The following is a 15,047-nucleotide window of genomic DNA, read 5'->3' as shown; positions in this document are numbered from 1 at the left end:
TTGAAGGCTGAAAAAAATTCTCCTAAAACCCAGTTCTGTATTTGAGCTATCCTTCGTCACAACTGCAGCGGCCTTTTTACAGTGTTTCTCAAACACGTGTTCAGAGTTTCACATTCGTCAGTTTCCTCCTGATGTATTTAGTTTGTTTTCCAGTTTTTAAATGTTGTAAATGTCTGAAAACTGATGTGCATGTGTTGGGGGAAAAAAGTTTTGAAACCCTGACTTTCAAAAGAGCAAATCTTAATGTTGAAAATTTGCAGATGTAGATTTGCACTTGTGTTGCTTATTTTTACAACACAAAACTATTCAGAAAATTATTTTTTTTATTAGATTTCCAGTTGTCAAACATTTAGTTTTTTTAGCTTTGAAATTATATTTATCCCACAGCAGACCAGTTCACCATCACTCTGTAGTTTCATTCTTCCTCTGAACAGATGTACTAACTGATATTTTAACAAGCCTGCATGCAGCATCACATCACAGAGAACTCCGGTGTCCTCACCTCTCTGCTGCCGGTGACCTGCTGCTCCCAGTGCTTCTCCATATGAAGCTGGGCAGCGCTGCTCACACTGGTCATGCTGGTCATAGTGGTGTAGCTGGCTTCAGCCATGTAGTCGCCCTGCTTCCAGGGCGGCAGGACCTCTGGAGAGGCGGACACCTGTGAGAGGACGGAAAGAAAGAAAGGTTGTCTTTACTTCAGTGGACGTGTCACAGATGATGGAAGTGTCTGCTGGACGTTTAACTCTTGATAAAGGTTCTGACCTGTTTCCTGGACATGATGGGAGATTTGACCGGTCTGATGGGAGAGATAGAGGACAGTCTGGTGGTGGGGGAGACGGGTCTGCAGACAACACATGATGTAGGTTACAACACAGTGACATCACAGAGTTTATCCATTTATTTCTGTATCATGTTTTTTAGAATCTTGCTTCTTGATTCTTTTGACAATGGTTATGGATCAGTATCCTGCAGGACTGATTCTGTGCCAGAGGTCGTACCTAACAGGTGCGGGCGTCGGCCCCTTCACGTGTCTGACAGGTGAAGGTGACTGCTGGCGTCCTCCTGTCACCTTGGTGATGAAGGACGGTGGGGACTTGGAGGTCGGCTTTGGGGGAACCCGGGGAGGGGTTTTGTGAGCCAACTGCTGAGTCATCATTCCTCCTTCGACCTGCATCTCCATCATGGTGGTGGCTTGGAAACTGGACTCCACCTTCTGAAGGGAAAAAAACACATATTGAGGGATGTGTCTTAAATTAAGTTTTAATAAATACTCAAAATAAGAGCTTGTGTTTTATGACTAAAAGAAAGAATTTTCAATTTATAAGTTTTTATATAAGTTATTAATTTATATTATTTTCAGACTATATTTATTGTTATATCATTTTCATATAATTTCATTTTAAATTTAATTTACAAGGTTTCTCCCTTACAAACACCGCAAGACCTTCACACTGATATTCACAAAATTTCAGCACAACTTACAGCCACAATATTACAATATGTGAAATGACACAGGGCCAAAACCTCCACAAATGTGCATTAATTTCACAGGACAACATAACTTTTTTCAGTTTTTACAAAGATTTACAAATATTTTTCATAAAAATCCTAAATTACAGAACTACAAAACAAATCCATGATGGAGAAGACAAAAGACTGAACATCTCCAGGTTTTGACATTTGTGTAGTAACTTTGCTTTATATGAGAATCACATTTTTTATTTCTATTTACAAATCAGAAAAAACATAAAAGATAAAATATGTTATGTGCAAGAATGTGAAGAAATCCACCCTTTTGAGGAAGTAGAAAGAGACTTGTGTCGTCTTAAAATTTAATTTTAGACAAAAATTTAGACATCAGGAAGGTCATTAATATACTGTATATGAAGAATAACAGGGGCCCCAGGATTGAACCTTGTGGAACACCACAGACAAGAATTATTGAGGTTTACTGAGTTATCGAGACAACAGTTCATTTCCCATCACTCTGAGTGCAGGGTTTTGATGGTTCCAGTTTTAATTCATGAAATTTCAACAGATAACTAAATTTTCTTCTCAGATGGACCCTGGTTGTGTTTTTTCAGTGAGTCTCACCCTCTGAACTCTGGTTTGGGAAGCCAACCCAGCCATCTGGGATGTGGACACAATCGTCTTAGTTTTCTTAGTAGGTACAGCTTCTTCACCTGTAGCACAAATAACCATGTGGGTTTAGGCTGATCCAGATACTAAACAATGGAGCTGCAGGATGTGAGGAAAATAAAAACCACATACAAAACCAACACTGACCCAATTTTAATGCTAGAGAAGAGAGCAAAGAGAACTGTAATTCGATCACATTATTATTATAAATCAACAAACACTTGATTTATTAATTAGATGCTTTAAACTGTTGTAGTGTATCTAGTGTATCTTAAAACTGCACAGATTATGTATAAAGCACAAAAAGTAACTTGCTTCCCGAGTGTATTCAGAGGTGGTTTGAAATTAGAGAGAGCCAGTATGAATTCTGGGTAATGGGTGTTAAAAAAAAAGAAGAAGAAGAGGAGTCAGAGGAGTTAACCTGTTGATCTGGTGTGACAATGAATTATAAAAAAGCATAGTTCAATTTGCAAATTAATAAAATACAAAATAAAAATAAGGTGGTAAAAAAACGTAAAACTCGTATGACTAATATAGTGTATGAAATGGTTTAGAATTTTGATATTATTTCTGTTTTTGTCGTATCTGTTTTGTTTTGCTTTTTTGTATAATCTAAACCTAATAATGAGTTATTTATGACAATATGTTCAGTAAAAAGGGCAAGTATAAGTTCAACCTTCAGCCTACAGTTTTTGTTTTCTTTTCATTTAAATGCCTTGTTGTTGTTTAATCTTTATTATGTGCATTCTTTTTGAAAAACTGTTAACAAGGATCAAAATAAAATACTCAAAAGATCCCTGAGTGTAATGTTGATATCATGATAACCATTTTAAAAAAGCAATATATTGTGCAGTCCTATTAAACAACAACTAAATCCAAATGAATCATGTGTTCTGATGCTGTTAAAGGCTCAATTATAAAACATGTTTCATTCTGATGATGTCATGTACAGTGGTTTGAATTTACATGTTTAAAAATACTGAGGGGGTCTTGATAGAAAAACATGTCTCACCCTGAACCAACAGCTCAGCAGTGGAGGTGGCTCGTCCGCTGCTGTTGGTGGCGGTCACAGAATATGTCCCAGAATCCTCTGGGAAGGCCTCAGCAATCAGCAGACTGTACAGGTCTCCCTCCTGGAGTATCCTGAAGTCAGCTGAGCTCTGGATCTCGGCTCCCTCTCTGTAGAACTTCACCACAGGTGTTGGGATACCTGAGACTCTGACGTCCAGCCTCACCTGGCTGCCCTGTCTCACTGAGGAGCTCTGCAGCCTCTGTAGGAAGTTTGGAGGCGCCGTCTCAGCTGCAGGGACACAAAACATACGTCTCATGAGGCTGTTTTTTATGAGGACATGTTTATTCTAATATTATGATCGTTGCAGGAAAATAAAATGGTTGCAGCAGGTAAATCCAGGTGGGAAATTAAACAGACATCCATTTCAGACACAAGGATTAGATGAGGTCTAAGACAGCAGCCAGAGTCCAGGACAGAGAGACAGACCAGTGTGATGTAAAGCTGAACACATGAGTAAAGATCAACTCTGACCCCTGAGCTCTCTTTAACATTATCGAGCTGGTTTTTGTTGACATGTGGAGTTTTTTGTAACGGTAGACTCAGACATGTAATCCCCACAGGTTCAAGTTCAACTTGTTAATCACTTAATAAAGTTTAGATTCCTCTTATGGAAAGTTATGCTGCAACAGCTGCATCTATATCGGTTTTATCACTGGATTAAGTGACAGGCCCCGCCCCCCAGCTGAGAGACAAATTTAGACTCAGAAACACAATATTTCACGTTTACTCCTCTCAGGAGCGACGAATGAAGCTTCTATAATATTAAGATTAACATGAATCTGACATAAATAAACATTCCATGGTCACAGCTTTTTGGTAACACTTAACTTTGGTCACACTTTCTGTGTTTTTGTAGTCGTTAGATGTCTCTTAGTGGTCATTTTGTGTCTCTCTGTGGTTGTTTTATGTCTTTGCGGCCATTTTGTGACTCTTTGAAGTCAATTTGCATCATGTTGTGGTCATTAACTGTCTCTTTGTGGTCATTTACTGTCTCTTTGTGGTTGTTATGTGTCTCTTTGTGGTCATTTACTGTCTCTTTGTGGTCATTTTGTGTTTCTTTGTGGGCAATATGTATCTTTTTGTAGTCATTTACTGTCTCTTTGTGGTCATTATGTGTCCCTTTGTGGTCATTTTGTGTCACTTTGTGGTTGTGATGTGTCTCTTTGTGGTCATTTTCTATCTCTTTGTGGTCAATTTGTGTCTCTTTGTGGTCATTTACTGTCTTTTTGTGGTCATTTTCTATCTCTTTGTGGTCATTTACTGTCTCTTTGTGGTCGTTATGTGTCTCTATGGTCATTTTGTATCTCTTTGTGGTCATTCACTATCTTTTTGTGGTTGTTATGTATCTCTTTGTGGTCATTCACTATCTTTTTGTGGTTGTTATGTATCTCTTTGTGGTTGTTATGTGTCACTTTGTGGTCATTTCATGTCACTTTGTGGTCATTTTGTGTCTCTCTGTGGTCATTTTGTGTCTCTTTGTGGTCGTTATGTGTCACTTTGTGGTCATTCCATGTCCCTTTGTGGTCATTATGTGTTTCTTTGTAGTCGTTATGTGTCTGTGGTCATTTTGTGTCTCATTGTGGTCGTTATGTGTCTCTTTGTGGTCATTATGTGTCTCTTTGTGTCTCTTTATGGTCATTATATGTCTCTTTGTGGTTGTTTTGCGTCTCTTTGTGGTTGTTATGTATCTCTTTGAGGTCATTTGTGTCTCTTTGTGGTCATAATGTGTCTCTTTGTGGTCATTTTGTGTCTCTTTGTGGTCATTTACTGTCTCTTTGTGGTCATTTTGTGTCTCTTTGTGGTCATTATGTATCTTTTTGTGGTCATTTACTGTCTCTTTGTGGTCACTATGTGTCCCTTTGTGGTCATTTTGTGTCACTTTGTAGTTGTGATATGTCTCTTTGTGGTCATTTTCTATCTCTTTGTGGTCATTTACTGTCTCTTTGTGGTCGTTATGTGTCTCTTTGTGGTCATTATGTGTCACTTTGTGGTCATTTCATGTCACTTTGTGGTCATTTTGTATCTCTCTGTGGTCATTTTGTGTCTCTTTGTGGTCGTTATGTGTCACTTTGGGTTCATTTCATGTGACTTTGTGGTCGTTTCGTGTCTCTTTGTGGTCGTTATGTGTCACTTTGTGGTCATTTCATGTCTCTCTGTGGTCGTTTCATGTCTCTTTGTGGTCGTTATGTGTCTCTTTGTGGTCGTTATGTGTCTGTGGTCATTTTGTCTCTGTGGTCGTTATGTGTCTCTTTGTGGTCATTATGTGTCTCTTTGTGTCTCTTTATGGTCATTATATATCTCTTTGTGGTTGTTTTGTCTCTCTTTGTGGTTGTTATGTGTCTCTTTGAGGTCATTTTGTGTCGCTTTGTGGTCATAATGTGTCTCTTTGTGGTTATTTTGTGTCTCTTTGTGGTCATTATGTGTCTCTTTGTGGTTATTTTGTGTCTCTTTGTGGTTGTTTTGTGACTCTCACCTGTAACAAGGAGTTCGGCGGTGCTCGTGGCTTGTCCAGCGCCGTTGGTGGCCCTGACAGAAAATCTTCCGCTGTGTGCGGCAGTCACAGCGGGGATCCTCAGAACAGCGCGGCCGTCGCTGAACGAGATCTGAACGCCGGGCAAAGCGGCGGCGGAAAGAACCTGGCCATCACGGAACCAGCTCACCTCAGGAACTGGAGAACCTGCGGAGGAGAGAAAAAACAGATGGGACTGCTGTCAGAGTACCCAAAGAACCTCATTAACGGGATGCTTCAACATTTATCTGGAAGCTCTTCTTCCTCAGAGTCAGAGGATGGTATCTGTTTCATCTCTGAGTGTCTAGTACAGGAAAGACCCATTTAACCAAGCTTAGCACAAAGACTGGAAGCAGTTTCCATCTGGTTCCAGTGTCTGTGCTAAGCTAGGTTAACAGTTTCCCCCTGCTTCCAGTCTTTATGCTATGCTAGGCTAACAGTTTCCCCCTGCTTCCAGTCTTTATGCTATGCTAGGCTTACAGTTTCCCCCTGCCTTCAGTCTCTGTGCTAAGCTAGACTAACAATTTCCCCCTGCTTCCAGTATCTGTGCTAAGCTAGGCTAACAGTTTCCCCCTTCTTCCAGTCTTTGTGATAGCCATCTTTTCATTTTACTCTAAGGATTTAAACAAATAAAAACCCTCCACAGTGACTAAATACAACATTTTATTTAGCTTCTAAGTTAATCCTAGTTTCAGCATATCTATCAGACTTTCAGTAATAACATAAAATGTTTGTTTCACATCATAAAATCTGAGATTTGAAGCATCAGTTGAGTCAGAAATGTTTCTTACCACTAACTTGAGCCTCGAACGTCGCGGCACTACCCTCTAATGCCACGACGCTCTGCAGCGGCTGCGTGAACGTCGGCGCCTGTGTTGACATGTTGGTCGGCACCCTGAACATAAACAAACAAAGACAGGAACAATTAACAGGAACATGGGAAACTTAAAAGATTTGAAGCCTCTACAGTTCACTCATTCTAATAATAATATGTGGTAATTTCTTTATTTATACACAGTTATCAAACAGACATAAGCAAAAACCACACTAATATAATTATCTTAGTGAGAAATTATAATAAAGTGATACACTGAAATTAAAATTTTTATGAACATCTTTGTTGCAGTAACCTAAACAAACACCAGAGGAGCCACTTCAACACTACATACTGCTGACTGGACACCAGAGCATGCTGGGAAATAAACATTTAACATTTTCTCTGTATTTTGTCATACGGGACAGAAGAAGAGGAAATATTATTATTAGTAAGGAAATATTATAATTCTGTTTTATCGACTCAACGACCAGTTTTCATTTCACCAAAGACGACCAGCCGCTCTGAGGGAAATCACCACATTTTTATAAAGTCACAATGTCAGTTTTTCAGTCCAGTAAACAGTCACTGCTCTCAACTGCATCATCACACAATGATATCACTTTTACAAAAAATAGATGTTTGAATTTCCAGTTTCTGTAATTTATGTCTGAGTATCTCATCTAAATAAGTTCTGGTAATAAGTTCTGGTATCACCTGAAATGTGTCTACAGAAAACTGTAAAACTGTCAAGAGAAGAAAGGTGCCACCAAATGTCTGATCAGATTCATGATGATCACATGGTTCCTGAGTCATCCACAGATTTATCATCAAATAAAGATCAAACTTGACTCAGCAGAATGAGAGATATCTTCTTTTTCATTTGAAAAGTTCTTCCTTATAAAAATTCTTTAAAAAATGTGTCCTTTCAAAATAAATAAATAAATAAATAAATCTTCTGTATCAAAACCTGGCATCGACAGTACCCACAATGCAACTTAACTACCAAGGCTTTCTGCCTCTGTGACACTAAAGGCTTCATACTAGTGTTTTTACATATGCAGTCGTATTTTATGAATATTTCTATTTAAAAAAAACTTCTTGCACAGCTGCTTGTGTTTTTTGAAATTTGACACCTTCACTTGTTTAATAACAAAAAAAGCCTTTTGTGGAAACAAAAAGCCTCGAATTTTAGGTTTACTGACAACATTTGATTATATTTATGAAACTCCAACATATGAGACACTGTCAGAGACAGAACGAGAGGGACTTCTTCAAATCACGTCCCTGCTAATAATAATAATAATAATAATAATAATAAATATAGTCGGGGTTTAAGCCAGCATGGATCCTTAAAAGTTGAAAGCTGGGTAGAATCAAGACCTTTGACAGTTTACGACGCCTGTATTAAAGATCAACAACAGTTTTTTTTAACAATCAGACATATGCTCATTCATTTACATTTAAATCTCTACAGGGCCACGCTCTTCTTTGAAAACACTGTCGCTTCCTTTTGGTAAACTGCAAAAACATTTTGGGGACATGCTTTAATGGCTTGATTTAAAAAGTCCACTGAGTTTGTTGATGTTTGAACAAACTCTCATTGATTATGGCCAAATTTTGTGAAAGGCCGTTGCACTTATTTGGAACTGGTGGTGCCCCCTATTGACCGGTTTTGAAATAACACACATGGCTCATCGTTATTATTTAACATACCCTGCAAGTTCTGTAATGATAGGACAATCAATTTCTGATTTCTAGTCTGATTTATGTTATCCCTTGCCCATTTTTTGGATGTGTCGTGCCCCCTGGTTGTCAATTTAAATTAAACTTTGAGGATATGTTCCTGGTATGTGTGAAGACGTTGCTTGCAAGGTTCGTGATGATTAGCCCAAACATTGTGGAATTATGTGCTTTGGGCCCTTTGGGCTTGAAACCCTAATAATAATAATATAATAATAACGTCAGAACTAGAAAACCAAACATATGAACAAAAGAAAGAGAAAATAATCTGAAAGCAATGTCTGTCAGAAAGAGATTAGTACAATCTGGAAGCAGGATGATCCTCAAACAGCTCAACAAGAAACGTTTTGATGTTTAACAACAAAACAAGAAGTTGTGTGACGTTCATTCAGCACAGCAAAAGAAATCTCCAAAGCACCCGTCTTTGAAACCAGATACAGCAACTTCACTCTGCCGGGATCTTTTCTGAACCTCAACCAAATAATTATATTTGATCTAAACTGACGAAGGAGATCAAAAATGTTTATATGTGTCAGTTAGGAAAGAACTGACAATCTGATCTCTTGTTCAGGTTGGACGTGTTGCTAAAATGTTTTGTTTGTAAAATTTTGTTGGAATGGAAAGTATTGAAATATTTGTTGTAAATAAAGCTGGATATCAAACCTCAATAATTATCTGGTGCATGAATGAAAAAGTGTCAGATTATCAAAAAGCTCAGATCAAACTCTTCAGAGCAACTGATTTAAATCATAAGCGCCACTTTTAGTCCTTCGAAATTACACAAATTCGTCGTGTTCAGATGATTTTTAACATTCACAAAACGTCTTCTGGTAAATGATTAAAAAAGCTGATCACTGATTATGTTGGTATTTTACAGCCGATCAGTAACAGCAAATATAGAAAACATGTTTGACATAATTTAAAATCAGAAACAGCAGTCACAAGTTTTACACTGTAAAATCAGTCACAAACGCTGCAGATCAGAATGTGTTTAACTCTCACATCTCCACATCAGTTATTGACTATATATAATATCTATTATCACATTTAAAACATGTATAAAACACATGTATGAAGCCTGACAGTGGAGGGACAGAAGTGGTGTCAGTGACAGACAGTCGACCTGCTGACAGAGACACTTTAACTCTACATGATAAAGATGGAGGGTTGTTATTTTTAGGAGGTCTGTTCCTGGAGGTCGTCCAGGCTCCGCAGCGTCTGACTGATGAACCACCGGCTGATCTCAGAGCAGATTAGAACACCTGTTACAGGGTCTGACTGATGAACCCCCAGCTGATCTGAGAACAGATTTAAACACCTGTTGAACCCCTGGGGAGGGCCGGTGTCAGATTTACAATCCGGTTCAGTTTCAGGTCGTCTTCAAGGTGCACGGCCACTTTACTTTTACTTTGTTTATATTTTATTCAAGATTGATGTTTTTCCAGTTTTACTGCAGGTTTGTTTGCACTATTTTAATACTAAAATAACTATGGGATATTATAAGTTAGCTCAAGAGTAAGTTTTTATCAAAAAAAATATGACTTCTTTTTAAAATGATATTTTCAACTGCAGGAATGGAAACCTGACACATTTTTGGAACTGCACTGTAGTTGGAGTATCTGTTAACAAAAACAAGTCTTTGCAAAAAAATTAAATAAAATAATTATAGAAATATTACAGTTTTTAAAAAGAGCAGTAACAGACAATACATTACAAAATTGAAAATACATTAATTTATGTTAATATTTAAGAACATAAACTAATAAATTCTATTTTATTTTGTATTTTGTTTGAATTTTGTTTTTAATTTTTTTACGATTTTAATACGTTTCAGTGAATATACAAGCTTCTTAGACAAAAGGTTTAGTTTCAATAAAAATGATAATAGAAATCTTTGTAAAGACACTTCACACACAAATACTTCACTTCAATAACACCAACCCACTTCACTGCTGTGTCATACAGAGAGTTTAGCAGCGTGTCATTTGTGACAGCGTAGACAGACAGGAAATGTAGAAAATGCATAGATACATAGATAGATAAGATTTGGTAAGGTAAGGTAGATAAGACGTGGTGAGGTAAGGCAAGATAACTTAAATTACGATAAGCTCAGAAAAGACAAGATAAGGTAAGATACAATAAGATTAGATGTGGTGAAGTGAGGTAAGGCGAGGTAAGGTAAGGTAAGGTAAACCTTTATTGATAATTATACCCATAGTTATAACTCTAACATAAGAATGACAGTGACAGTGGTGCAATTAATGATGCAAAAATCACTGTGTCAAATAAACATAAAATATAATATGGTAAATTCTGACTATTTTATTATATAATTAGAATGATGGAAACTGAAGTTTGAACTTAAAAAGTGGTTAAAAACATCTGTTTGTGTTAAAGCTCCAACTGTGAGGCTGCACATAACTATCAGTTTTATTATTTACAGACCTGCTGATTATTTTCCTAATTTATTAATTGTTTGGTTAAAAAAAGTGAATTAAAGACATCCAAGATCTCAAATGTTTGTTTGTTTTTGTTTTGATTTTCCGTTTACAGCCAAAAAAGATAAAAAGGCAGATACAAATATTTGACAGACTGGAACCAACAATTGTTGATGTTTATTATTCAACAAAAACTGATCACATTTTGTTTTCCTTTGTTCTATAGGTTAAGTTTCAATAAAGAAAACATTAAGAAGTTTGAAAGTTATGGTCAAACTGAAGTGTGACGATGTCAGTATTAAATATGACGAAGTGACATCAGGGTGTTTTCCTGCTCTAATGTGTTGGAGTTTACTGATCCTTCATGAACTTGTGTTGGTCTGGTTGAACCTGCTTCGACCTACTTGGACCCATTTGGCCTCGACTGTCTCTGATTGGCCCGTTAGCTTCCTGACTGAGCGTCACATCCTGTTTATTACGGAATATAAAAACACCTCTGACTGGTCTGAACGTTGTGCAGAGACTCACTGAGACGCTGAATTCACACAAATACAGACTAAAGGCTGATTTTTAACTTTAAGACAAATTTAAGACCCATATATTGTTTGTAAAAACTGTTTTATGTTTAAAATATTTCTAATGTTTGTCTTTTTTGAAGTGTTTATTTTCACGGTTTCAGCCGTCTATGTTTGGTAGTGTTTATTATCCAATAAACCGATTGATTGTTTTAAGTCATTTTTGAAGCCAAAATGAAAAACATTCTCTGGTTCCTGTTTGTCTGATATCGATATGACTGAGATACATTTGGGTTTTGAATGTTAAGTTCGTTAAAATGAGACCTGAATACGTCAGCTTGAACTTAAGAAAATTTGCAATTTTGAAAATATTTTCAGACTTTTTTTTAGACCAATAGATTACTTTATGATATAGAAAAAGATCAGTTTACCCACGAATTATAATGTAATGAAAATACTCGAAGATAAATTACTGAAAATTTCTATATTCTATTGAGGTGTTTTAATGGATTATATGAGCAGTTTAAACACTTAATTTTGATTTTTCTTTTTTTACTTAATTTGGAAATTTAAAAACTAAATGTGCATTTTCAAGGATGGCTCTCTCACACCTTGGTACATTTTAAGGATTTTTTTCCCCTTAAAAAAACCCTTAAACAGTGGAGATAAAAGTAATATATGATGATCTGTTCATTCATCCAGTAAAAAAAAAAAACAAATTTCAGGCAAATGCAAACATTTCAATCTTATTGAAACATTTTGGGAGTTAATTAAATGGACAAAATAAGGGCAACTTGAAATGTTGGGTTGTAAATCTTAAGTTTGTTTTTACCCCTTCAAAACCATTAAAAACATTATAATTAATTATTCACTTATCTATTAAAAAATATCAACAAATATCAGGTGAATGCCTTAATTTGCATTTTGTAAATTTAAAGCTGTTTTCTCTACAAATCAAAAAGCCCTTTACAAAACCTTAAATATGACATTGCACTTATTTAGAATCCCTTAAAAAAATTATTTTTACAACTGAAAACATTCCTAACATTTAACTGATCATCAGAGGATCTGTCAAATATTCCACATTAGTGGGTAAATTAAGCGGAAGGTCAAATATCCTCAAAACCCGTTAATTTGTTAAGGGTTTTTTTTTTTTAAATGAGGATGATTTTAAGAGTTTTTTTTACATTCAACCCCCTAAAAAACAATAACTTTGTTTTAGATTAAGATGTTTGTGTGTGTGATTTAATTAAGGGCATTTTAAGGGATTTTAAGATGCTTCATGGTGACAGAAACTACAAACAAACAAACAAACAAACAACCTCAGCGTTAAACAGCAGAAAACATTTAAACAACTTTATTTTTTTCAGACACAGCTGTGATCGCCACCACATTTGGTTTGATTTAATCTATTTTCTCTGTGTAACTTTAAAGCCTTTGATAAATTAAGAATCCACGTGTTGGCTACATGTTTCAGTGTAGAATTAATCCGAGAGTCCCTGAACGCCTCGTCAAAACAGATCTGGTTACAGTTAATCTTAACGTGATAATGACTCCACCACTGCATCTTCATCATCACTGAACATCATCTCAGCAGATTATTTTAAATCATCAAGTCATTAAAACGTGAGCCGACAAGTTTCAAACGTGAGCTAAAAGTGACCGAACGTCAGGGGAAATATGTTTACTAAAGCACTCATGTGAGGTATTTACACCTTAAGTATTTCCATTTTCTGTTACTCTGAACTCGATACACCTACATCCAAATCATACGATTGTCTTATTGAATATGATGAACTGTAGTTTGCAGGAGCTCAGCAATCCAATAATAATCATACACACAGTATAATAATGTTGCACTCTGAGTACTTAAATTAATTGTTCCTTTACTTTTCTCATAATACCTCTGAAATTCTACTTAAGCACAATTAACTTTTACATTGTAATGAAGTGTTTTTACACTTCTAATATTATTATTAATTAATATTATTATTAACAACTTAGTAAAGGATCTGATTTTTTATTACTATAACCTTTTTAATCATCCACTCTGACTGTTTTTTTTTTAGTTTTATGTTTTTTATTTATTTCATCTGTGTTCTGAACTTATTTCCTGTATTTAGTTTTCTTTTCCAACAATTATCTGATGTAACATTGAATTATCTTTTACAATAGATACTTCCTTTTTATTTATTTTTCCATTTACATAGATTTTTTTTCTATTTTAAATTTAGCCTGAAATTATCTTCCTCTCTCAAAGGACAAAAATATTTGTGTACAATGTTTAATAAGAAAGAAGGAGGTTTTATGATGTAACAAAAACCCAACAGAGGCATTTCAGTTGAAAAAATAAAAATAAAAAACAATTGTAGGACTCATATGAACAGGACTGTCCCATTAATGTCAACAGCTCAAATCATCATTCAAACCTCCTGTTAGCACTCAACTTTTAATCATCGTCTCAAACTGGCAAACCAGAGTCAACATCTCATCATGAACATGATTCAGAGTTTCTCACAGTTTGAGAGTTTATTCTGGAGAAACAACAGACTTTTTATATTTATTTTTCTCTCTCAGCTCTGATTTCAGCAGACTTTTGAAAGGAAAGATCACTGAAATGTAAAAATATTCAGATTTTGTGGCTCAGGTTTCTAAAACACTGAAAAATCAAATCCTTTATTCCAGATGAGAAGACAGTGATCACAGTGAGGAGGGAGCAGGACGATGATGGTGGAAGTGAAAACCTGCAACACAAACTAAAGTCAAAGCTTCAGGATCAAACTTGTGACACAAATTAATTTATATATTTGCAGATGAGCTGGAGCTCCTCCACTCACACCTAAAATAAACCTTAACGACAGACCAACAGCTGTTCACTCTCCTCCAAAATAAAAGCCTCAGAGAAGTGTCCCTCAGTGAGACGCTTCCTCCCCGCAGAGCTCTGTGTAATGTAACGACACACACTAAAAATAACACCCCCTCCTCCACCTCCACCTCCTCCACCACACCTCAGTTTGACTGACAGTCACCATGTGGCACATAGCTGGAGGAGCAACTGATAGCCCCGCTGCTGATTCCCTTAAAAAGCCATCAGGCGTCCAGCTGAGAGTCCAGTCTGATGCTATCAGGGCTATTCTGGGAGACGTCCCATTATAACCTTCAACACAGCAAAAAGCCCCCAACACTTCCAAAAGTCCCTAAAAACTGCATTGAGTTTGGTCAGTGTGTGTGGTCAGCTGCCACCTGTCAGTCACAACACGTCCGAGAACTTTAAAGACACTTACTTGTGTGCACAAGGATGCCTGGGCTGCCCAGGGGAGGGCTGTCGTCAGGAAATCAAAAATCTCTTTATCCAGAAAGTTTAGTCACAGAATCCAGAAGGAGAAACGTTGAGCCTCGAAGGAACCCCAAACTCAAAAAAACAAAACTACAGTGAGAGCTGTAGTTTTGTTTTTTCCTCCTGACAGCAGTTCCTCCAGCCGAGGCGTCCAGGCCGGGAACGCTGACTCTGCTCAGAGCTGGCAGCAGGGCAGCGGGGGGCTTTATACCGCTCTGACATCACACGGGGCCGGCCTGCCATTGGTCAGCCTGCAGGGAATCATGGGAGAGCAGAGGAGACATTTTATGCAACTCGTCACACCTGTCAGTCGCTTTACTGCTCAACACTGAGAGAGATGCAGAGAAGATACTTTACTGGAGTAATGGTACTCATACCACAGCGTCAAAGTTAAAATCCTGTACTCAGAACTTTACTGCAGTAAAAGTACTTAAAGTAGTTAAAGTAAAGTATGTATAGTACATTAAAGTGTCCCATGCT

The 15,047-nt window shown here is 36.8% G+C and overlaps 1 protein-coding gene across 26 annotated transcripts in view; it reads right to left on the bottom strand.

Annotated features, from left to right (window-relative positions):
* ttn.2 (titin, tandem duplicate 2) overlaps positions 1 to 14,748 on the bottom strand; it is a 248,700-nt gene extending 233,952 nt beyond the window's left edge. For all 26 annotated transcript variants that reach the window (XM_078174675.1, XM_078174686.1, XM_078174684.1 and 23 more), the window contains exons 1-8: positions 14,515 to 14,748; positions 6,512 to 6,615; positions 5,685 to 5,888; positions 3,152 to 3,439; positions 2,095 to 2,183; positions 999 to 1,213; positions 763 to 841; positions 503 to 658 (exon numbers count right to left, since the gene is read on the bottom strand). In XM_078174675.1, coding sequence (XP_078030801.1) covers positions 503 to 658; positions 763 to 841; positions 999 to 1,213; positions 2,095 to 2,183; positions 3,152 to 3,439; positions 5,685 to 5,888; positions 6,512 to 6,602 — 1,122 coding nt within the window. In that variant the 5' untranslated portion in view covers positions 6,603 to 6,615; positions 14,515 to 14,748. The remainder of the gene's footprint in view (positions 1 to 502; positions 659 to 762; positions 842 to 998; positions 1,214 to 2,094; positions 2,184 to 3,151; positions 3,440 to 5,684; positions 5,889 to 6,511; positions 6,616 to 14,514) is intronic.
* Positions 14,749 to 15,047: the final 299 nt, after the last annotated feature.

Source organism: Epinephelus lanceolatus, chromosome 14 (genome assembly GCF_041903045.1).
Source record: "Epinephelus lanceolatus isolate andai-2023 chromosome 14, ASM4190304v1, whole genome shotgun sequence".
NCBI classification, from domain to species: Eukaryota; Metazoa; Chordata; class Actinopteri; order Perciformes; family Serranidae; genus Epinephelus; species Epinephelus lanceolatus.
This window is presented reverse-complemented; position numbering and strand designations above follow the sequence as displayed.